At 39.1% G+C, this 24,165-nt stretch overlaps 1 protein-coding gene across 1 annotated transcript in view; it reads right to left on the reverse strand.

The window, feature by feature from the left end:
• The window catches only part of PTPRO (protein tyrosine phosphatase receptor type O), a gene marked incomplete at its 5' end in the record, with an annotated part of 220,150 nt that extends 197,065 nt beyond the window's left edge, over positions 1–23,085 (reverse strand). The window contains one exon of the mRNA XM_082636129.1: positions 23,011–23,085. Within this exon, the coding sequence (XP_082492255.1) occupies positions 23,011–23,085 (75 nt within the window). The remainder of the gene's footprint in view (positions 1–23,010) is intronic.
• Between the last annotated feature and the right edge of the window lie 1,080 nt (positions 23,086–24,165).

Below are 24,165 nucleotides of genomic sequence, written 5' to 3' on the forward strand. Positions count from 1 at the left end.
TCGACTAATGTCTTACCAACAAGTGTACTATCCATTTATCCATCCAGCCAACTGGAAAACTAGCATTTATCACTTAAAGACCCATCGTAGAATTGTCTTCTCTTCTCTGAAACTTTCCGTGATCCCACTCCAAATAGAGCTGGCTCCTTCCTTAATGCCATCACTGTTTTGTGAAGCATAAAACTTATATATTCCTATAATAGGTTTAATTACATTGCATTGGCCTTGTCTGTCCATGAATCTGTTTTTCTGACCAGACTCTTCTGTGGTCTTCAAGAATCCTTGAAGAAGAGACTATAACTAAGACAATATATTAATCATTGTTTTCCCCCCAAGAGTTTAGTACAGTGCTGTATTAGTTTTCTATTGTTGCCATAACAAATTTCTACAAATATAGCAACTTAAAACAACACACACTTATCATCTTACAATTCTATAGGTCAGAAATCTGGTATGTGTATCACTGGGCTAAAATCAAGGTGTTAGCAGGGCTTCCTTTCTGGATGCTCTAGGAGGAGATCTTTCTGCTCATCCAGGTTGCTGGCAGAATTGAATTCCTTGCAGTTGTAGGACAGAGGTTCTTATTTCTTTGCTGGCTGTCAGATTCTCAGAGTCTAGAGTCTAGCTGCACACCTTGGCTTGTGCCTGACTCCCTTCTTCTTCAAAGCCAGCAATGGCAGATTCTCTCTGAGTGCATCCTGAGCTATACTTCTACCTCCTTCTTCCAATTTTATGGATTCATGTGATTAGATTGATCCCAACTGGAATTCCAGGATAATCTCAATATTGTAGGGTCTTTAATCTTAATTACATCTGAAAAGTCTCCTTTGTTGTATAAGGTAACATATTTATAGATTCCAAGATTAGGGTGTAGACATCTTTGAGGGACCATTATTCTGCCTCTTAAAAGAGGCATATATATTTTTTTTTTTTTCTTTTTGCGGTATGCGGGCCTCTCACTGCTGTGGCCTCTCCCGTCGCGGAGCACAGGCTCCGGACGCGCAGGCCCAGCGGCCACGGCCCACGGGCCCAGCCGCTCCGCGGCATATGGGATCCCCCCAGACCGGGGCACGAACCCGCATCCCCTGCATCGGCAGGCGGACCCCCAACCACTGCGCCACCAGGGAGGCCCGAGGCATATATTTTTTAAAATTTTTATTGGAGTATAGTTGATTTACGTTGTGTTAGTTTCTGCTGTACAGCAAAGTGTATCAGTTATACATATACATATATCCACTCTTTTTTAAGATTCTTTTCCCATATAGGTCATTACAGAGTATTGAGAAGAGTTCCCTGTGCTGTACAGTAGGTCCTTATTAGTTATCTAGTTTGTATATAGGAGTGTGTATTTGTCAATCCCAGTCTCCCAATTTATCCCTCTCCCCCTTATCCCCTGGTAACCATAAGTTTGTTTTCTATATCTGTGACTCTATTTCTGTTTTGTAGGTAAGTTTATTTGTACCCTTTCTTTTAGATTCCACATATAAACAATGTCATATGATATTTGTCTTTCTCTGCCTGACTTATTTCACTCAGTATGACAATCTCTAGGTCCATCCACGTGAGCCTAGCATATTTTAAGTGATCAGCAAATAGTGTGTTGAGTGACAAAATAAATGTATGCAGATGACAATAGTATTTAGGCCTTTTGGGTATATTAGTCAATTTTATAGGGCCATAGATAAATTTAGCAATTTGATATTCTTGTCTGATTTATTTGCTCTAACTTTTTAAACAAATTCTAAATATTATGTTTTCTAGATCTTTGCCCTTCATGGAATCATGCAAATGAATTATAACCAAATAGACCAAGTGAATTTCTTTACAATCACTGATTTACCATAAATCATAAATGTTGTTAGTAAAGTCTACATAAAGCCATCAGGAGTCTCTTGCTCGTTCCTTCAGGACTTATTACAGAGAGATTTATCATTTGTATGAAGTTACGACAAACTCATACTTTTACTCTAAAAGTATTACAGTGTCTATATGTGCCAAGCTTTGTGAAATGTGGTAGATAAAGTGTGGTAAATAAAACACAGTCCCTCCCTTACAAGGCTTACAGAATAATTTAGAGTCAGGTAATTAAGTAATTACACTCGTAGGAAGTACAGATAGAAAAGAACAGATTTGGGGATACAAAGATAATAAAGGCATATTATACTCCAAGAAAAGCTTTTTCCTCTAAAAGTTAATATTACATCCTGGTCAGGAATACAAACATATTGACAAATATTGCCACTACAATGTAATTAAACCAATGGTAGACATATCTTCAAGTTACAGTGATGCATGAAGGAGGAAGAAATCTATCACATTTGGAATGTGCTTGGGATGGTTTCAAAGAAGAGGAGATGTTAAGTTGTGTCTTGAGGGATAAATAGGACTTTTCCAGATGGACATAGAGGAAGGGAATGGAGAAGAGCTCCAGGGAGAAGTGAAAAACTGAAACACTTCTCCCAGTTCAGAAGGGGAGAGGGTCAGGAATGGTCTATGGATAAAGGGTCATCTTAGCTGAGACCTGGAGGATGAATATGCACTTGTTGAGTTAAGGGGAGGATGTGGGAAAAAGGAATTTTCCAGGCACAGAAAATGGTATATACAAAAGCCTGGAAGATGGTAAGAATGAGTATCAATGTTGAGGAACTGAGAGAAGTTCAGAATGACCACAGCATAAAAAGTGAGGCTTGGGGAAGAAATGGTGCTAGAGGAGTAGTCATAAACCAGGAAGGTTAAGTTTTTGAAGGCACGTGGATTTCCTCCAAAGAACCATGGAAAGCCATTTATGTGTTTTAAATAGGGAGAGGAGATGACAGATTTTCATCTCGTTCAATTCCATTATCCTTTGACTAACTGAATTAGTGGTAGTTCCCCCACCCCCATGCTGGAATGAATCTATTCATACTACATCAAGACAGTCCTCTTTCATTCATCATCTTATTTCTCTTTTTCTCCACATGGAAGAGAACATGCAGGATTCTTAGGAAAGATTGGCTGATGTTCTTCTAGTATACAAAATCACACCCGAGGGAAGCATTCAACTTGTCTGAGATCAACATCAGATTAGGTTGAGCTGAGGTTCCCTCAAGCTCTTTCTGTCTCTGGCAAGCTGTGGACAATCTTATGACTCTGCATCAGATAGAGAGAGAAGCAAACCTCCACACATAAAAATGATGCAGGTGTACTATTATCATATCCAAGTTAGGCATGCAATGGGAGAAATAAAATAACACATAAGACAGCACTTAGAAAACTTAAGTAAAAAGGAGATTTGAAATAAAATTCCTGGAGGCAAAGTTCTGTGTGATAGGGCTTGTTGTTAGTGGTAGTACATTTACGACAGCCAATCACTGCTAGATGAGAAGAAAAACTTAGCAGGGACTCAGCCTTGACATTCAGAACATGGATTTGAGGATATGGGCAGTTCATATGTTTGTTGGAGAATACAGAGACACTAAAGCCTAGCAGTCCAAAAAAGAAAAAGAAAAAAGAAAAGGAAGCAAAACTTTAGAAACTAAAATCCAATATATTAAAAAGAAAGATGCCCAGGCACCAAAGAAATAAGACTGATATATTTGTACAAGTTTCTGATTCACACTTTGTTCTTAAAAACTAAATAGCTTCAGGAAGTTTTTACGGGCCCAGCCGCTCCACGGCATGTGGGATCTTCCCGGACCGGGGCATGAACCTGTGTCCCCTGCATCGGCAGGTGGACTCTCAACCACTGCGCCACCAGGGAAGCCCTGGAGGAAGTTTTAAAACTTATGAGGGGGTTCTAAACTGGAAAACAAAAAGACCCCTTTCCATGTCCTTGTCCTTGTCCTTGAATTCTCTAGGGCCTCCCTGATATTTATAAAGACAAAAGGAAGGCAGAAGGACCTTGAGAGTCTCTTTGCAGGCAGTAACTTTTAAGTATGTAGTTATTCTATAAAATAATTGACACATGCAATTAAATTTCTTGTTACAAGATATAAACAAGCTGCATGCTAGATTCAGGAAGATATTTTCCCTCACACAAAGCTCAAAAGTGTGTAGTTACTTTCTGATGCTTTAATGTATATATTCCAATGATTTATATATGAGAAAAAAAGAAAGGAAGAAAGGACTGTCTCTATATAAAGTGTAGTAGTAATAAAAGTATAGACCAGAGAGTAGAGAGAGAGAGAGATGGGTTAAGAAGAGAAATTGTAGAAAGATAGGATGATGGGAGAATCACTTTAGTCCTCTGTGCCCTAGAATTGTTTAGCGCCCAGTGGAAATCATATCCAATTTCAACCTTGGGAAATGAAGTGAGCAATGATGAACCTTAAAGCCATGAGCTGTGGAATTCCTCCTGAGCAGGGACATTGTATCAAAGCATTCCAGGATTTATCATGAAGGTATGATGCCATGGAAGTGAGAGGTTGGTATGTTAGGCCATCTGGTGAGATGCAACTTGTCAATCTCCCAGATGGTTTGTGAAAAGAGAGAGACTTGATACTGAACTGAGATCAGCATATGAAAAGAGCCATGAAATCACAAACTCAAAACACATTTTTTTTATATATAGTAGTTTGAAAATCTCATTAAGGAAATATTATATGAATTTTATATGATCTGAAAGATCACATATAGAAGTTTTAAGTTACAATATGCAATGACTTCAACAACATATACCACATTTGCTTTCACCTCTTTTAATAGGTGTTTTATTAATCTTAAGTTACTGAGTTAGGAGGAAGAAATTGATATTATTTTCATTGATTTATTTGTATATATCCAAGTTTTATAAGACTTCTGTAGAAGGAGGTCTAGTAGAATTTGGTAATACTTTGGAAAAGCATGCTCTAAAAAGTCAGTGCCATGTTTGTGAAATACATCATATTATGTGATTTTCTCTTTGAACTTACATTTCCAAATAAATGTATTTTAGAGCCATTTTATTGCGCTCACTGATTATTCTGAAAATAATGTAATCAGCAAGCATTACACTCACAGTATGACATAGTGTCCATGTTCCCGTAATTCTGGGGTTTTTAACATTAACAATGTTCAAAAGTGGAAATTTTGGGCTCCCCTGGTGGCGCAGTGGTTGAGAGTCCGCCTGCCGATGCAGAGGACATGGGTTCATGCCCCGGTCCTGGAGGATCCCACATGCCGCAGAGCGGCTGGGCCCGTGAGCCATGGCCGCTGAGCCTGCGCGTCCTGAGCCTGTGCTCCGCAACGGGAGAGGCCACAGCAGTGAGAGGCCCGCGTACCGCAAAAAAAAAAAAAAAAAAAGGAAAATTTTAAATGGTGCAAATTTCTTATTATTATTTCCCTTTTTTTTTTCAAGACATCAAGCTTGGTCTCTATATTTACCTTCTATTTTTGTCAGGACATGATAATGATTAGGTAGAGTCACATAAAAATTCTTTATGTTAGAATGTGTTCATAAAAACAATAAAGCTTCTTTTTAAAAACTAAATTGTGAATTGTAAAATGTCTACTTATTTCGGACATTTAATATAAAACACAAATACTTCTGAGATAAATAGAGCTTTTAGTAATTTTTAATATCTCAACAACTGAGGAATTTATAAATACCTGAGACAGAGTATCAAATATAAATAAACTTTGACCTTGTATCTATTTTTACGTTCACTTAAGACATCAAACTTTTTAAAAGGTCACAGAATGCATTTAACACAGGCTTTTTTCTTTCTTTGTAGTTATGTTGTCTTCATTTTTTTTAATCCTCCAGCTTGCTACTAAGCATTTGATTATTTCACTGTCCACTAGTTTCTTCAACTCAACTGGAAAGTGGACAAGGTAAATAAGAGGTAGATCAAAGCAGATAAGTAATTTTTGCTACTGTTAATGTGATGGAGATTCGGGGGAGGAGATCCAAGCTTCTGTCTAAATGGAAATCACACATGCTTGAAGAATTAGCAGGACAGGAATTCCAGAAATCCATTGGCTTACAGCTGACAAGCTCCGAGGGGAAAAACAAAACAAAACAAAAAACACATGCTTGACCCAGTAAGAAAGCCTTAGCTATCAAAGGGATGGAAATATTTTTCTTTTTAAAAAAATTTTTTTATTGCAGTATAGTTGATTTCCAATGTTGTGTTAATTTCAGGTGTACAGCAAAGTGATTCAGCTATACATAGACATACACCCACTCTTTTTTAGATTTTTTTCCCATATTTTTGAGTGCGTCAGGGAAGGTGTTGGTGTTGGCTGGGGTAGTACCTGGTGGAGTTAGGGGGAGTCTAATAGAGAAAGGTAGGGCCTGGAAGGGCAGACGTGGTTCCTAGAAGAACTGGGGTTCCATAGTTAATGCCCCACTATATAGTCTGAGAAATGTTGAGTGAGCACTTTGTAGAAAGAAGGCAGATGCCTCATGAACCTTTATAATTGGAGTTATTACTGTAGATATGAACCACAGACGAGTGAAGCCCAAGGAGACAGTTCATGCTTAGCACAATATTTAGCATACAATTGTTGCTCTATAAATGTTCATTGAAAGAATGAATGAATTACTGTTGAACATATATGAAAGATGATCAGTGATTGTAGACAGAAACACTGTATGAATAGACTGCTCAACAATATCATATCATGAAGTTGGGTGAAAAATCACTTTTTTATGGGGATGATCTGATCAGTAGATAAGAGGTAGAGCTGATGTGAAAACATTTTGCCATGAGACATAAACATTTAATAAATTTTATGTGATCAAGCCATGATTACAAGGGACCTAAAGTTAACTTGGGTATGGCAAACTTTACTTTCTAAGAAGAAAAAGAACGTATTGATATTAAAGTACTAATTATAGCCTTTCATGATACACCCTACACACATGGACAGTTACATATAAATGTGGGAAGGGAAAACACTTCTATACCAGAGCAAATGCAACAAGGGATGCAATTATTTTTTAATAAGATAATATTTTACATTTAAATTGTGCTTTACAGTTTACAAAGTGCTTTCACAGATTATCTCATCTGGGCTGCACTGTAATCCCAGGAGGTGGAAGTGATTATGATTCTCCTTTTTAACAGAGAGGTGACATGACTAAGTGACTGTGGGCAAGTTATCTTTTCTTTATGTTGCCTTGTTTTATTGATAGCTCTCACATGTTTTTCATCAAATACTTGGTTTTCTCTAACCTGAGGCATATACTACATGCTGTTAAATAGCTATTAAAACTTAGAAAATATGCTCATTCAAAATTTCTTCACAGCCATCGTTTTGCTTCAAAGTGATAGAAATCTATATAGGCAATACACCTTTAATAATAGTATAGCACATTTTGCCATGAGCAGTTTGTTCCTTCAAGAATTATCATGAAACAGATTGAGAGCTAAATATGAAATGCTGAGCTCTCCAGTTAAAGCAGAAACAACATTTCATTCAGATCAGCTCTAGACAGATGAAGCAGAAGAAATGGCTGTAAAATTATTTTATTTTTTTTCCCAGTCATTGTAGTACACTTCCCAGCTCAAGTTTCGCACAATTTATGGAGGGGATGGTATGGCATAGTTGGCTTGGCTAATAACTTTCTTAGCAGGACATATTCTAGAGGGGTAGTAATCATATGCTGGGACCCTCCTTCTATAGAAGCATAGTCATTTTTATAGCGTTCATATACAGGGTTTAGTATCTCATGAACAAACGCAAAAAATTTTTTAAAAGAAAAATAACATACCCTTGGGCAAATGAAGTAAGCTCCTTAAAATTATGTTAGCAGTTAATGTTGTTCTTCCATATCTTTTTTCAGATACTCTAGTAAGTTAAATAAAATGTAGAGAAAAACAAACAAAACTCTTATCTTTAGGTATGCTTTTTCTTTGCAAAACTAATTTCACAGAACAGTCAGATATGTAATAATGGGCCTCTTGGAGAGGTAAATTTTTATTCAAGTTGACGTGAAAGTTATGAGTAATTAATTATGTCTTCTGTTTACACTTTGTCAGATAAGAGTATTAAACAGAAGAGCTGAGAGGAACACAGAACACAGCCATTAATCTGTTTAATTTGCAAATCTAATGCAATCAAAAGGAAGACATTAGTGTTAAAATTGTTTTTGTCCAGGTGGTATCTTTCATGGAGGGAAAAGCCTGTCTGAGGTGTAAATGTCACATAAAGCAGCAAGTCACACAATCCCATGCAGGCTTCTAAAGCCAGGGCAAAAAATTCTCCCTCGTGCTTATAGCATTGACTCTGAAAGCTCTGGATGTACAAAAACTGAAACCCAGGCTCTCCACATCAGCACATTCCACTCCTTTCAGCTCTGTGCAATTATCTAACAAAGCTCAGACGCCACAGATCCATTAAACTGAAGAAGGTGATAAACAAAGGCATAAACCTGGCACTTGTGAATTTGCAGGCGTCCTCTGACAGTCAGCAGGCCTCGGTCTAGGAACATGTGACTCACAGACTGACAGAAAGGAGAAACTGCAGGAAAAAATTTGGATGATCAGGAATCAATTGTCTCCAGGACTACCCCATACCCCACTTCTCTCCAGATGGCAGTCCCCACCAAGGACTTAGAAACTGATTTGGTCACCTGTGTCTCAGGATATTTCTAGAGGAAGGAGAGGCAGAAGTTGTAAGCTAGTGAGTGGGGAAATAAAAGTCATGCCAGAGTTTTCACACAAAACAGTATGGGACAGTGTGCAGAAGGTTCTATGGTCAAACAAAGGTTTCATTCTTAACTGCTTCGGGTCCTCTCTGAAACTCAGTTTCCCCATTACTGAAGTCGTGATAACGATGCTCAGGGTTATATAAGAATGCCCTCTGGGGCTTCCCTGGTGGCGCAGTGGTTAAGAGTCCGCCTGCTGATGCAGGGGACACGGGTTCGTGCCCCGGTCCGGGAGGATCCCACATGCCACAGAGCAGCTGGGCCCGTGAGAGCCATGGCCACTGAGGCTGTGTGTCCGGAGCCTGTGCTCCGCAACGGGAGAGGCCACAGCAGTGAGAGGCCTGCGTACCACAAAAAAAAAAAAAAAAAAAAAAAAAAAAAAGAATGCCCTCTGAACAGCAGCCATCCAATAAATGGTAGTGATTGTCAGTATCTTCACCATCATTCTCAGTAAGGTAGTGAGGTTTGGAAGAACTTCTGATTTGTGCCCAATATATTTAGATTGGTTGTTTCCTTTGGGACATACCTTATATACAAATGTGGCACTATTGGTAATTCATTGATTGCTGAGTTGGCAGGCTGTTTATGTACATAACAGAGGTTTAGATCTTTTATTTAGTTTTGGCTAGCAAAATGTAATTTTAACTCATAGTTTTAAATGAAGTATAAAACTGTAGAAGAAATTTTACAGGTATGGGGTAATATACATGTGAATAATAATTACTATAATAAACGTGGCAAGTTTTAAGTCACACATGGAGGCTATAAATTTGAAAGTATGCTGACAGTTGCGACTTGTCTTTGAAAAAAAATCCATTTATTTTCCATTTATCTTTAAGAGTGCATACAGATTAATGCATAAACAACATGATCCAGGGGAGTTTAAGTCTAGGGACTAATTTACTGAACTACCCAAGCAACAAAGGATTATTTTATCTAATTAAGACAGAGCACACGTATTTAGAATTAAGCATTTTGCATTTAACAGCAAATTCAGAATTATAAATGCAATTAAAGCTAAAAAGAGGTATGATCATTTTTTTTTTTTTTCCTGCACACCACTGCTGAGCTAAAGCTCATTTTAATGTTTGCCTTTGCAGCACTATTGAACAGAAGGTTGTGAATAGAAGTTCATGGCTGGGCAAAACCACCTTGCTTCCAACTCGAATCCATTCTCCCTGCTTTTATTCAACCTTCTTAAACAGGACTTCAATTTTCTCCCATTCCTACTTTTGTTCCTCTGTTTCTCCCATCTGGAGTGTTTTCTTTAACCTAGTCTGTCTATCTGAATTGCAATGGATAAGGTTCAGATCAAAATTTGTCTTCCTTCGTGAAACCAGTGCTCCCTCAAGCCTAAGTGCATTCTCCTTTATCTGAAGGGAAAGACACTTGACTGGATAGAGCTGTCTGTCTCATTCCTTTGGAAGTTAGTATATTACTACTTCAGGCTTCTCTTACAGTAGGAAGTCGTATACATATAGCCCTTTTACATGTAACATGTTTATGTTATTTTTCCTTACCTTACAGACTTCCTAAGGGCATAAGTTTGTTTTACACTCTTAAAAATGGTGAATACAGGGCTTCCCTGGTGGCGCAGTGGTTGGGAGTCCGCCTGCCTATGCAGGGGACACGGGTTTGTGCCCCGGTCCAGGAGGCTCCCACATGCGGCGGAGCGGCTGGGCCGCTGAGCCTGCACGTCAGGAGCCTGTGCTCCACAACGGGAGAGGCCACAACAGTGAGAGGCCCGCGTACCGCAAAAAAAAAAAAAAAAAAAAAAAGATGAATACAGTACTTTCCTTATATGTCCAGTTTAATACATGTTTGAGGATTCATTGGTTGAAATACTTAAACATCTATTCACCTTCACATATCCTCCATCCATCTCCCCTGTTTTACTCAAGCCGCCTAAGCTCCTCTTATAACTTTCTATTTCATTCTAATTTATTTATATCATTTCCAGATATGTTATTTAATAATTGTTAAAAGAACGGAAGAATGACATTACTTCATCAATCAAAGTATTTTGTCCTAACTTCCCTAAATGGTAATTTCCACGACTCCATTTTTAACTGATTCTCTGAAGAGTTATGAAAATGTTAACATTGGTGGTATGGGAATTATGAATGGGAATGCCTTAATATCTGCTCCTTTCCAGAATTCAATAGATAAATCTCATAAGAACATAGTTTAATAGGCAGTCTTTCTCATAATGCATTTGAGTTTGCAGCTAATAGTTTTATTGAGGGCTTTGTGTATTTTCCTGAGGTTTTTTTTTTTTTCACAGTTGCTTAGATAGCCTTACTTTCCCTTGCAAGTATAATTATTGTCTTTCAGAGACAGTCCTCATCAGAAAGAAACTACATCTGCCAGTTAGTCAGTTAAAATACTTAGCAGAGGGCCAGGCACAAAAAAAAAAAAAAAAAAAAAAAGAGAGAGAGAAGATAAAACAAACTAAATTAAGTTATTTTAACCTTTTTCTTTGAGAAAAAGGTTATAGGAGGTTGCAAAGAAATGTACAGGCAGGTCCCATGCACCCTTCACCCTGCCTCTTTCAATGTTGATATTTTGAATATCCAACAAGAAAATATCCCAAACAAGGAAATATCCAAAGTATGAAATTGACATTAGTCCAATCCGTAAAATTTACTGAGATTCCACAAGTGATTATGCACTCATCTGTGTGTGTGTGTGTGTATGTGCAGATCTACACACTTTGATCACAAGTATAACTTCATGCGAGTACCACAGCCATCAAGATACACAACTGTTCCATTATCACAAGGCTCCCTCATGCTACCCCTTCACAGACAGGTACGCTTTCTCCTCTTCACCATGTCATCCCTAATCCTTGCTGACCACGAATTTGTTCTCAAGTATAACTTCATGCGAGTACCACAGCCATCAAGATACACAACTGTTCCATTATCACAAGGCTCCCTCATGCTACCCCTTCACAGACAGGTATGCTTTCTCCTCTACCCCATGTCATCCCTAATCCTTGCTGACCACGAATTTGTTCTCCATCTCCATAATTTTGTTGTTTCTAGGATATTTTATAAATGGAATTAGATAGTATGGAACGTTTTGAGATTGGCTTTTTTCACTCAGCATAATTTTCTTGTGGTTCGTTCAAGTTGCTGTGTGTTTCAATAATTTATTCCTTTTCGTCGCTGAGTAATAATATCACATGGTACAGAAATACCACTGTTTGTTTAGCCATTCACCTACTGAAGGGCATTTTGGTTATTTTCAGTGTTTGGTTAGTACAAAGCTACTATAAACATTCCTGCACAAGCTTTAGTTTTTTGCTGAAGATAATTACAATTCCTCTTACACAGCCAACTCATCCTGTTTAGAGCAGAAGTTTTCAGAGATGGATGACATGGGTGAGGAACTAGTGATTCCATACTGCCTCAAATATGTTTGTTAGTATATTCAGGAAGGAGTAACCATCTGTCCTGGTTTTCCCAGAACAGGCCGATTTATGTCTGCAGTCCTGGCATAATGATCCCTTCAGTCTTGGAAGTGCCCCAGTTGGTATGATAAATTATATAATCACTCTGATTCAGATTTCTTTTTTTAATTGAAGATAAAAAAAGAGTTGATTAGAAGATATAGTTGATTTATAATGTGTGTTAGTTTCAGGTGTACAAGACTCATATTTCTTAAAGATTCCAAGCATTGCTATGCCTGCTTGGCTATGATAGAACTGCATTTTTGTAGATTGCTGTTTTGTAATCTCTCTGAGTATCAGTGGAGTGATTCTAGAGTATGAGAAATGAGATAGTCTTTGTGCAATGAAAGATAGTCTTGCTGAAGTCTCTACTTTTCTGCCGCCTCCTTTTCTGTTAGAAAACGTTTCTTCCTATGTTTCAGTTTTATGGTTGGGGACAGCTTCCAGGCTCATGACTTAGCTCCTGTGTCTTAGCTCATGTCATAGCTCCACAGCTGGAGAGGAGAGTACTCTTTCCCACTGTTGCCAGTTTGGAAGTCATTGCAGGGATGGATTCTGATAGGTTTGGCTTAGATCACATGCCAATCTCAAAGACAGTAGTCAGGTACAGTCCCCAAATGGGCTTAGCTTAGGTCAGGATTCACCCCTAGACTGGTCACTGTCCAGGGTATTAAGGTCACGTAGGATCCTTTCCAACCATAAGGATTAAAAAGGAGTTTTCCTCAAAGGATGGCAGGTGTTGGAGAAGATGGCAGATTTGGCCATTGGAGGAACGGTGATCTGGGCAGTCACTATAATTTCTGTCTTCAGTGAAGAGGTCAGCACACTTGCAAATGACACACAGCTAGAAGAGCACAGCCAAAATTCAATCCTGTACCTTTTTTTTTTTTTTTTTTTTTTTTTTTTTTTTGCATTACGCGGGCCTCTCACTGTTGTGGCCTCTCCCGTTGCGGAGCACAGGCTCTGGACGCGCAGGCCCAGTGGCCATGGCTCACGGGCCCAGCCGCTCCGCGGCATGTGGGATCCTCCCGGACAGGGGCACGAACCCGCGTCCCCTGCATCGGCAGGCGGACTCTCAACCACTGCGCCACCAGGGAAGTCCAATCCTGTACCTTTTTGACTACAGAGCCTATATTCTTAAGTTTTATTATGAATTATATTTAGCTGTGGAGAAATGGAAAATAAATGCCTGTCAATATAGCCTCTGAAGTTTTTCTATGTGACTAATTCTGAAGTAATCACACTAATGGGAAGCAAACATATAGGTGATGATCCCCAACATTTCATGGTCATAATCAATGCCTATGATCATCCATGTCCTTCACTGGTGAAAGTACAATTGGGAATTGAATAAAATTGAACCTCAGATCCCTGGCTTAATTCCTAAATTGAAGCGGACTGAAAATGCTCAGGTCCTGAAAAAATTATCATAATACATTTAAGTGAAAAGAGCATGCTAAAATAGTGGGACAATTTGATACTTTTTTTTTTTACATACCCACTCCAGTACACAGACATAGGAAAAAAATTTGGAATGATATGTCCCCCAGATGGTAGTTATTTTAGAACTGAATATGTAGGAATGGCTACTTTCTTCCTTTTCTGCCTGTTGTATTTTATATATTTTCCACAGTGAACATGTATTAGTTTTCAAATTTTTAATCCATTATAAAATTCTTATGTTTGGTGATGCATGCCTGATTCAGACTTACTTTGAGATTTCAAATTAAGAAATCCCTACTTCAGAACCACAAGAAACCACATGGTGAAAAGGCTAATTGGAGGCCTCAACATAGCAACAAGAATTTTAATACAAAGAGTCTCATTAGGTTTCCAATTAGCCTTCAAAAAATAAGTAAAAAGATGTGGCAACAGGAAAGAACCGGGAGCACCTCTAAAGGGGGGCTGACTTTCAGCAGATTTAACAGTTTTACCTAATTAAAAAGAAGCACATAAGCTAAGTTTTCAAGATTAAGTCCATAGTGCTTAATACTAAGTTGTTGCAATCATTTTAGCACAGTTTTGATAATACCAGAATCTTCATATTAAAAATCCCAAGTACCTATCCATTTTGAATGAGACCTATAGTTATTTCTGAAAGACTAATTAAAAAGTATAATTTAGATAGGGGAAACTGTAGAAGAAAGTCCCCATAATGATGCAAAATAAACTTGGCCACATCCCATCACTATCTTTATATGTAAATAACACTATAATAACCTAGTTTTTTCTCAAATCCTTTAAGGGAGGACCAAATGACTCACTGTTTAATAATACATTACAGACACTATACAATTCCCTTGGCTTTTTATTATTCACCTTATTAACCAACTTAACATTCAGAAATTTTAGAAGTCAATTTTTCTTCCTAGATAACACCTAGGAATTTTAAGTACATCCAAGTAATAAGGTATTTCTTATGGTAATGCCGTTGGCCCTTAAAATGTAAAAATGATGGTTATACTTTGTGGAATTTGTCAAGAACAGTCTCATTTTTATGGTTACACTTTAGTTTTCAGTACAACATCAAAATAAATCGACAGCCTAAAGCAATACTACGAGAATATCTATTTTCTGGACCACCAACTTGACTTAAATAGGAAATTCCTGGTTTATCTGAGACAAAGAATGATGTATGACAATTAGCCTGATTCTGATGCACCACACAGAGAGAGAAAGAGACTCATATAAATGTGTTCTTGGAGATTTCCAGAAATTTTGTTTTGATACTAAAAAAAGAAGATTGTTAAACTTAAAAATAATAATTTATTAATTGCAGAAGTGTTAATATTATTTTTATACTCTTTAGGTGCACTTCTCCTTATTATACATTCAGGGAGGGGGAAACCTCTTTTTAGCCATTTATGTGAGTGTACAAATAATCTGATCACAATTTTTCCTGTATTTTTGACTCTAGAGGAGATATTGATTTATCAACAAACAAAAAGAAAATTAAAGTCATAGAGAAAAAAATTACAACTAACTCAAACTTCCACACTTCACCAATACAGTAGTAGACTGTGGATATAAATTAGTAGATTACAAGACAGTGTAATACCTTTCAATTCTCTAGCGAAATAGTGTAAGTAATAGTACTTGTTTCATGCATACATTTTTGTATTTTAGTCATTTGAAAATCTTGACAGTCCAGGTTTTCGGTGTATATATACTAACATTTTAATGACTACATCACTAATTTAATCAGCCTGTTTAACTGTCTGTCCATGTTTGGATAATAAAATACTTATTATCTACTATTCAACTGAGTATGAAAATTATCATTTGTTTCTGTATAAAATTACCTATTGGGATCTTAAACAAGAAAGGACATTCATTGTCTGAAATCCATTAAAAATTTTCTATGAGGTACCAATATGCATTTAAAAAAAGAAAAAATATCATTTTAAGGAATAAAGGGACTCATAAGTTTTAATGATTGAAGAACAATAACAATGATCATCTGAGCTTCAGTCAGTCATGTGAGTTTCTGGAAACGCCTTTAGAGGTCTAGATCCAATCTGAGTATATTAATATACATTGTGAGGGGAAAATAAAGAAAAAACATTATGTAAAAAACTATTTTTATTTTTGATATTCTCAAATTGTAGAGCCAAGAAAAGAACACATTTTTAGATTTGAAAAACCCCCAAACTACTTTGTTTACAAGTTAAAGTAAATTTTAGGCACAGTCAATGAATAAAATAGAGAATAAGTGTCAAAGAAGCTGTTTTTACTTCATTACAGATGAGAATTTGCCACACAGGGGAACCCATCCGTTGCTTGAGCACACATCATTTACCAGTGGTTGATTCTGACAATACAATACCAAGAAAAAAAAAAGTGGGAGGAACTTTCTCTTGATGTCTAAAAGACTTTATTTTCACTTGTGGTAATAAATCCTTTGCTACCTCCACAAGACCAATAAAACAGCATCTCGAGATTATCTCCCTGTTCTGACTACACTCTCTCCCTCAGCACTGCCTGCCCAATGGACCCTCTCTCCTAGTTCATCTCACTGTGCATTGGCTCCATTCCCTGAACTTGCACGCTTGCAACCTGTTTTTCCTCTGTCTCGAGTCTGTCCCATAACTCCTGTTTGACCTTTCTCACCCTATGTATTCATTCAATATTCATCCATTTATTCAACAAATATTTACTGAGCATCTACCCTGGGCCGGGCACTCTTCCAACAGCTGGGGATAAAGCAGTGAACAAAAAGGATAAAGATGTTGCTTTCATGGAACCTACAATAGAGGAGTTAAGTAATAATAAAGAGCTAATATAATATCATGTAGGGAGTGATACATTCCCTAAAGAAAATAAACCTGGGTAAAAGTGGTAAAATTTGAGAGATGGGTTGATTTTTAGATTGGCTGTTCAGGAAAGACATTTTAAGGAACCACCCTTTACGCAGAGATTGGCAGGCACTCTCGGCCCCTTACCACGGTTCATCATAGAACACCTTTGGGAAGAATGAGAATCGTCTTCTACCCAACTGGCTATTGTGGCCATGAGAGAGAAGAAAGGACAGCAGCAGAAATCTTGGACTGGTGTAAATAGCTTAAAGCAGTATGATGGAGGGTTGAGGACAGGACAGAGAGTTGACAAGCTTCTCACATTTTATCTTTATAACCTGTCAAGTCTGTTGGCAAGCAGTTCTTCAGAACACGCAAGAAAGCAGGAGCAGTCACAACCTAGTGCCATACTAAAATGAAACAGAGATAGAAGTAATGTGTGAAAGATACAAACAGAAATAGTTCATCTCAACAGCAAACCAAACCAAACAACAAAATGACTGTCCAAAAGTGTAACAGCCACCTCTCAGCTGATAGTAATTTCACCATTTATGACCAATTGGCAGTAACATTAGAGGCAAGATCTAAGTACCAGCTTAAGTATTGAACTAGACGATCTTTGATAAGTATAGTTTTATGATTCAATGAAATACACTGAACAAAATATGTTGTTCTTTTAAGTCATATATTAAGACAATCATATTTAAAAATAGTGTTAAAATTAATTCTCTATCTTTTTAACAGTCAAAGGCCAAAGAAATTTTTGTATGTAGAGTTAGCGCAAACCCATAAAATAAGGAAAACGTACACATTTTTTTTCTTCCAAGAGAGTTGAACATCAGTCCTTGAAAAGAAAGTTGGGAATAGTTGCTCTCCTTCATGCAAATTCTTCAGATTCTGAGATTTAGACTATGATTGATCTTACTGGTATGTTTCCTCTATCATTAAAGTTACTTTTCTCATTAAGGAAAAAGAGAGATAAAGAGAAGTAGTGTCTAGTGTACAAATATAGATATTGTTTCTTAAGGTGTATTCACTATTCCCATGAATCATTTTTAGAAAAAAATTCTGCACTCAAACTTGGGAAATGCTACACACTCTATCTTCCTACTGGAAGCACAATGCATATTAACATAGTGAAGGTTCTAAGAAATCCTGGTACAAAAAAATAATAATAAATGAATTAATACTAGTTTAAACAAAGCTAAACAGATTACTTCCCAAATTCATGTCTGCACAGAAGTGTTTCTTTTTAATAATATCTGTTAACATTTTAAGTCTCTAATGTTCCATGGAGTACACTTGGGAAGATGCTGCTCTAGACACATTTTTAATTGTTCTTCTTCTTTGATTTTTGCTTTGGGCTATTTTTACTGTCCTATTTCTTTCTTTCTCTTTTTCTTTTTGGACACAACACTTATTGAGTGCTTACAGTACTCTAGGCACTGTTTAAAATATGTTATGGTCATTATCTCACTTATTCCTGACAATAATCCTCTGAGATAAACATAGCCAATCACCATAGGGACCCCAGAGAGGTGAAATAATTTCCCCCCTATCCTGCTGTTGGTAAAAGGCACAGTCCAGAGAGCTGAGATTGAAATCAGGTCTCTCTGACCCAATGACGCCTATCCTTTTAACAAAAGGCCAGTTCTCAACTCTTCTACTCCCAGAAGCATACCACCCTTCCCAAGCTCTGAGAGACCAACAGCCTACTTATTTCCCAATCCAAAGGTTTTCCAGGCTTTAGCTTATAGTATCCCTCCATTACATTTGATGAAGTTTACCAATCCCTCTCACTTGAAATTTCCTAGACCTTGGGTTTCCTTGATTCTTATGCCTCTCTGGCTGTTCTTTCTTCATCCTCTAAGGCTCCTTATTAAATGTTAGTGCTCCTCAGGGCCCACCCTGGCCCATTGCTCTTCTCTCCTTTGCCCTCTGCTGGGACATCCCCATTCACATCTCCAGGTCTGCCCTCTCCCCTAGACATCAGACTCAGATCTAAGTACCTGCTTTTTTTAGGCACTTCAAATTCAAAAGATCCTCCACTAACCTCATCAGGTACTACAGCAGTGGAGGTCCCAGCAGGACACTCAGGGGAAATTCTATGGAGTTTAATCAAGAGACTGTTAATTAAGGTGTAGAGCAGGAGTAGTGATACGAAACAGGGATGATAAAGTACCCAAGGACGAGCAGCAGTGAGAAGCTATTACCCTGAAGAGACCAGGGGAGGAAGCTGTTTCTGGAACTTGGCCAGAACTTAGCCTTGAAAGAGGAGCTGACTACAGGATTGAAAGAGGGGATGAAGCCATTGCCTATCAGGATCCAGCCAGCATGGACTCCTACCAGTAATCTTCTGTTAGTGCCTCCTATTAGTCAAACTCACTGCTGGCCAAAGGGCAAGGGATCCTGAAGAAGCAGTCTTTACAGGGAAGCTCCCTGGCACTGAGGGTGGAGAAGGAGGTAGGCTGATCTGGAGGAGAATGGACACCACCAGTACACTTGGTATCTTTTTTTTTTTTTTTTTTTTTGCGGTACGCAGGCCTCTCATTGCTGTGGCCTCTCCCATTGCAGAGCACAGGCTCCGGATGCGCAGGCTCAGCAGCCATGGCTCATGGGCCCAGCCGCTCCACGGCATGTGGGATCCTCCCGGACCGGGGCACGAACCCACGTCCCCTGCATCAGCAGGCGGACTCTCAACCACTGCACTACCAGGGAAGCCCCAGACGTATGCTTTCTTATGGGCCAAAATGAGAAAGAGGTAAGTGTGAATTTTCTGTTTTCACACAGTATCAATCTTTCATATAACAAAGAAGAAAAGAAAACAACAGATGTTCACATTGGGAAGGATTATCACGCAATCCCCTGCAGAAGACCAGTCCAGTGAACTTTCTCCAAATTACTAGGGGTGTCATGTATAAAAGGGTTTCTCTAATAGGCTGGCAACAACACTTGTCAAGGAAGTCAACTAACAAAGGAGTTAATGGCAGCAAACTTCACAGCGAGGAGGAGGGTCTAAGCTGCTTCAGAAAGATGAAAAAGTTATGGTTCATCTGCCGACATTGTATAATATAGAATGTGCATGTGAAACCTCCAGAAGGAAAGTGAAGATTCTTGTGTGTGTGTGTGTGTGTATGTGTGAGAGAGAGAGACTGAGACAGAGAGAGAGTGGTGCGGGGAGAGACATGGGGGTGGCGGTGGAGAGAAAGGCTGAGAGAATAAGGAAGAAAAAGGAAAAGAGAGAGAGGTCACAGGGAAGTGGAGAAAGGCAGATAAAACTTGGAAAGTGGGTATTTCTCCCGAATAAAAGTACTATGGTCAACATGGTAACACTCATGCTTTATAGAATTAAACATAAACCTCTTTCAGAAAATGTAATTGAGGCCCTTTCAAATTTAATGTTCCTTGACTATGTATCAGGTAAGAGCAGAAATGGAAGGAAATAGAGAGAGGAGGTTCAAAAAGAAAGAAGGATTTTGGCCAAACCTATGAGTTTAGGGAAACCTTCCAGTTGACTACTAATGAGCACCATTTCAGGGAAGGCAGAAGCTAAATTCCTATGACGTCATGTGCTACAACTTGCCTCTTTGTTGACAAAATACTGATGTCTAGTGAACCGATATAGGAAGCAATTTTCAAGGAGAGGTGTAGTAAAGATCGGATAGGTGAGAGAAGTTACATTGTTTTTACTAGAATTATGGGAAGATGTATGAGAGGGAAAATCTAAATGGAGTAGTATTTATCTGGTGATTAAATAAATAATAATACTCCAATAAATACTACTCGATTTACATTCACATGTGGGTAGAAGATTTTGAGATTGGTAAGCTCCCAGTATACTTGATAACAGAATTCTTTTGTTTTTTATTTTTAGAAATAGAAATATACCATCAATATTGATATGAAAGTAGAAATTTTCATAACCAATGTTGTGCTTATGAAACATCAATTATGCAGCTATTAGCTTCATAACATAAAGTGGATGATTTAAACAATTGGCGATGACTGATTAAATGTGCCCATCATTAAGCCATGGATAGGGAACAATGCATGAAGCCTTCCTTAGCCAGGCACCTTGAGGCTACCTCAATGAAACTGGTTATAGCCAATCTTACAAATTCAGAATTTCAGACTTTCCCACCACTTATGTCCAGCTGCTTGTTTCTGATTTGTAGAAAAGATAAAACTACAAATCAAGCCTCATATTTGAGTTTCTCTAACTTTATGGCTTTAAGAGATTTTCAATCTCATGTGGAGGATACTTCCTACAGAGTAGTGAAAGATTATCTGACATAATGAGAACTACAGAGATTTGGGGGGAGGGCTGGGGAAATGGTTTCTTTCTGACTCAGCACAGATAGACCTTTTTAGATTTTATCACTGATATTCAATCAACAACTTGGTATTTAATAATGGAATGTTATGTTTCTATCACCACCTGCATGTTACGTCTGTTTTACTGACACTTATTCAGGACCTTGAATGCAAAAGCATCTCCAAATTATGGAAAGATTATACTATGAACCCAATTTACCATGTAATATACTATTTCCAAAATGTAAATGCATTACTCTATGTGCCCAGTTTACCACTTTGAACATCTCTTGTCAACTGTAACAAAATAAGTGAATGAAATAGCATGTGTGAAATACCTGGAAGACTGACTGGCACAGGGTGGGTATTCAGTGTACATATATGAAGGCAATATATATATATATATATATATATATATATATATATATATATGTTTCTTTTGGTATACTTTATATCCATTTGACATAAAACATTGCATTTACATAAAATAAAGAGTAAAGACTTGCTTTACAAAATTACTTTTCTCATTACAATATTTACTAAAAAGCAAGCTTTATTAATATATTTACTGTGTGATGCAGTTTATCATAATTGACACTAAACTGCAAATGTGCAGGAAAACACCTATTATGTAGAACAGGGCGAGCATCTATTACAGTCTGCCATTATTGACTGCAATTTCTCAGTCTGATATCAAGTTTTGATTAGAACTTTTGCTACAAATTTTTACATTTTTTATGGCACTCTACCCATACTCCCAAACCCATCATTTGACCATCTCTGAAATTCTTGCTCATTATGAAGATTTCAAATAGAAACCTGAAGTAGTGCCAAAGGTTGGGTTTGGATCAGATGTCATACGTGTAAGTCCTAGCTGTTACATAGTAAAATGTGTGGTTGTTCAATTTCTCACTTTGCATTCATGAAAAGTGTTGCACAGACATATAGTTATGACAGAATATGACAAATAGAAAAATTAATAGAAAACTTCATAGTTTGTGTATGTTCATAAAACGTACACATTTGTGGTGTCTGCTTAAAGAGCAACCTCTTAGAGTGAAAATATAGGACCGAGCTTATTATTTATCAGATTTTAAATAATATTATTGTTGATAGCTTCAGAAAACGTAAAAAACATATTAAATACAATTTAGAATCGTATTTAGGCAGTCTGCTGCTGCTGGTTCTCCCAGAAACTATTTTTCCTATTTTCCATTAAGATAATGAAAATATGGAATATTTAAAACTGATGCTGTTCTCAATCCGTTGGCTCTGTTCCACTATCTCCTTGTCAGACACTCACGATTAAGGGTGCATATGAGCAAGAAGTGACTCTTTGATAAGAAAACATTTGCATCCTTTAATGCTTCGTCCATTTCTAAGGTAGATATCACTGTGGTGCTGAAAGGATAGCTCCCGGTCACCTGTCGACGTACTTGAGTTTGCTTTGCCGGAAGAAGGACTCATAACAGAGCTAAAGTAGACACACGGAAGACACGAGTGATAGACAATTACCTCATAACTTCATAACACTTCTCCAAAGACATCTAGCTTAAATTTCTTTAAAAAAATTTTATGCACCGTATAGTTGTCAAACTAGGGGTATTTTGTTTTTGTTTTTGTTTTTAAGCAGTCCTTGTCTATTTTTCTCAGAGTAAAACCCTGAAGCAGGACATTCCAAAGAAGACACGAAAAAGTTAATTATACAGATGTCAGCCATTGAAATTTAGAGGTAGCATCCTCTGTAAATATAGCGGGGGCAAGTCTAGACTTTGTAAGGGGTATTTTCAGGTTGGAGCTGAGGACTTGGGGAGGGGAGTCCTCTCCAGGCTCAGGCTGACATTCCTTAGTCAAAGAAAACCATGCTCACGACCCAGCCCCGGCAGTCCATTTGAGGCCGGGGAGCTCGGCCCCCGGTGTATAATTCCAGCATAAGGTAAATTAAGGCAAAGCCTCCGCTCACTCCTTTGGGGAAGGGAGAAAAGGTTAAGCAGCCCCGGGGTGCAGTAGCGACCAGAAGGGAAAGTGATCTCATTTTGTCTGAAGCAGCGCCATCCAACAAGCCCACCTTTGATGCGCATGCCGGCGGCGGCACAAGAGCACAAAGGGGGAAAGCCGGAGGGAGCAAACTTCCCTCTCCTTCCACCCCATCCCTGAAGCCCGCGGAGAACACGTAAACGCGAGGACAACAAAGCGTGCGCCCAGGCTGCACCGGGGGCGCTGCCAGCAGCCCGGCCATCGCGACCCGGGGCGCGCCGCTCCCCCCGCGACAGAGCGAGGGCGCCGGAGCGCGGGCGCAGGGAGGATCGCGGCGGCTGGGGGAGGGGGTCCCCTACCTTGAGCAGCACAAAGAGCCAGAGCAGAGGCAGGAGGCGGCGGCCGCCGCGCGTCCTCGCGGGCAGGTGCCCCATCGCGGCGTGGACGGGGACCCGGGGGGACGGTGGCGCCGGCTGGCTCCCCCGGCGGCTCACAATGGCGAACGGGGGCTGCAGCCTCAGACCTTGGGCGCCGAGGCTGCTCCCGGCGGGCGCATGCTGCCTGTGCAGTCCCCCCCGCGCCAGCTCCCTTCCGCTTTCTGCTCCCTGGGACCTCTAGGAACGTGCCAGGTGCTGCTGTTCTTTAACAGCTAAGGATGGAGAGGGTGCGGATCGGAGTGGGCGAGGCTCCGCTGCCGCCGCCGCGGCCGCCGCGCGGTGAGCGAGAGGCGGGGGCCCTGCGCCCAGCCCTCCGCGGTCGTCTGGCAGCAGAGATACTCTCACTGTGGGCTGCGGACTCATAAAAGTGACAGCAGCTTCCCAAGCCCCACTCCAGGCTCCGCCCCAACCTCTTCCACAGTCCCTGGGACGCAGAGTTCTGTGGGGCTTCCCTGACTCCTCTTCAGCGACTCAGGAGCCAAAACACCCCGGTCCCTTCCCAATCTTCCTACACCTGGTCAGTGAAAGTAACACTTGGAGGGAAGTGGTGGTTGTGATTGTCGTGATGGAGTTCAGTGTGTGTGTGTGTGTGTGTGTGTGTGTGTGTGTGTGTGTGTGTGTGATGGGGAGGATAATCCCTCCCATGTCCACTCTCTTCATCCCATTTAAACACTCTCATTCTCTCTGTCCCACACTCACCCAGGAGGAAATAGCACAAGTATATATTTTTTTCTGTTTGAGGTCAGAAGTTTTGTAAATTTTAAGGGCTGTCCTTTGACACCAGAGTGGAATATAGAAGGAGGTTGGTTCACATTATATTACACATATTTATAAACACATAAACATTTATATACTTTTAAACATGTTTAATTATTAAAGAAACTGTTAGACTTTCCCAGAGTGGTTATGCCATTTTACATTCCCACGGGCAAAGTATGAGTAGGGGGAGGGGAAAGAGAGGGTGTGTAATTTAAAAGTGGTAATGTTAGAGATCTTTGTGGTGATGAAACAGTTCTGTATCTTGAATGTGCTGGTGGTTACACAAATCTACCCAGATGATAAAATTGCACAGAAACA

Source organism: Mesoplodon mirus (assembly GCF_964341445.2).
Source record: "Mesoplodon mirus genome assembly, chromosome: 11".
Taxonomy (NCBI): domain Eukaryota; kingdom Metazoa; phylum Chordata; class Mammalia; order Artiodactyla; family Ziphiidae; genus Mesoplodon; species Mesoplodon mirus.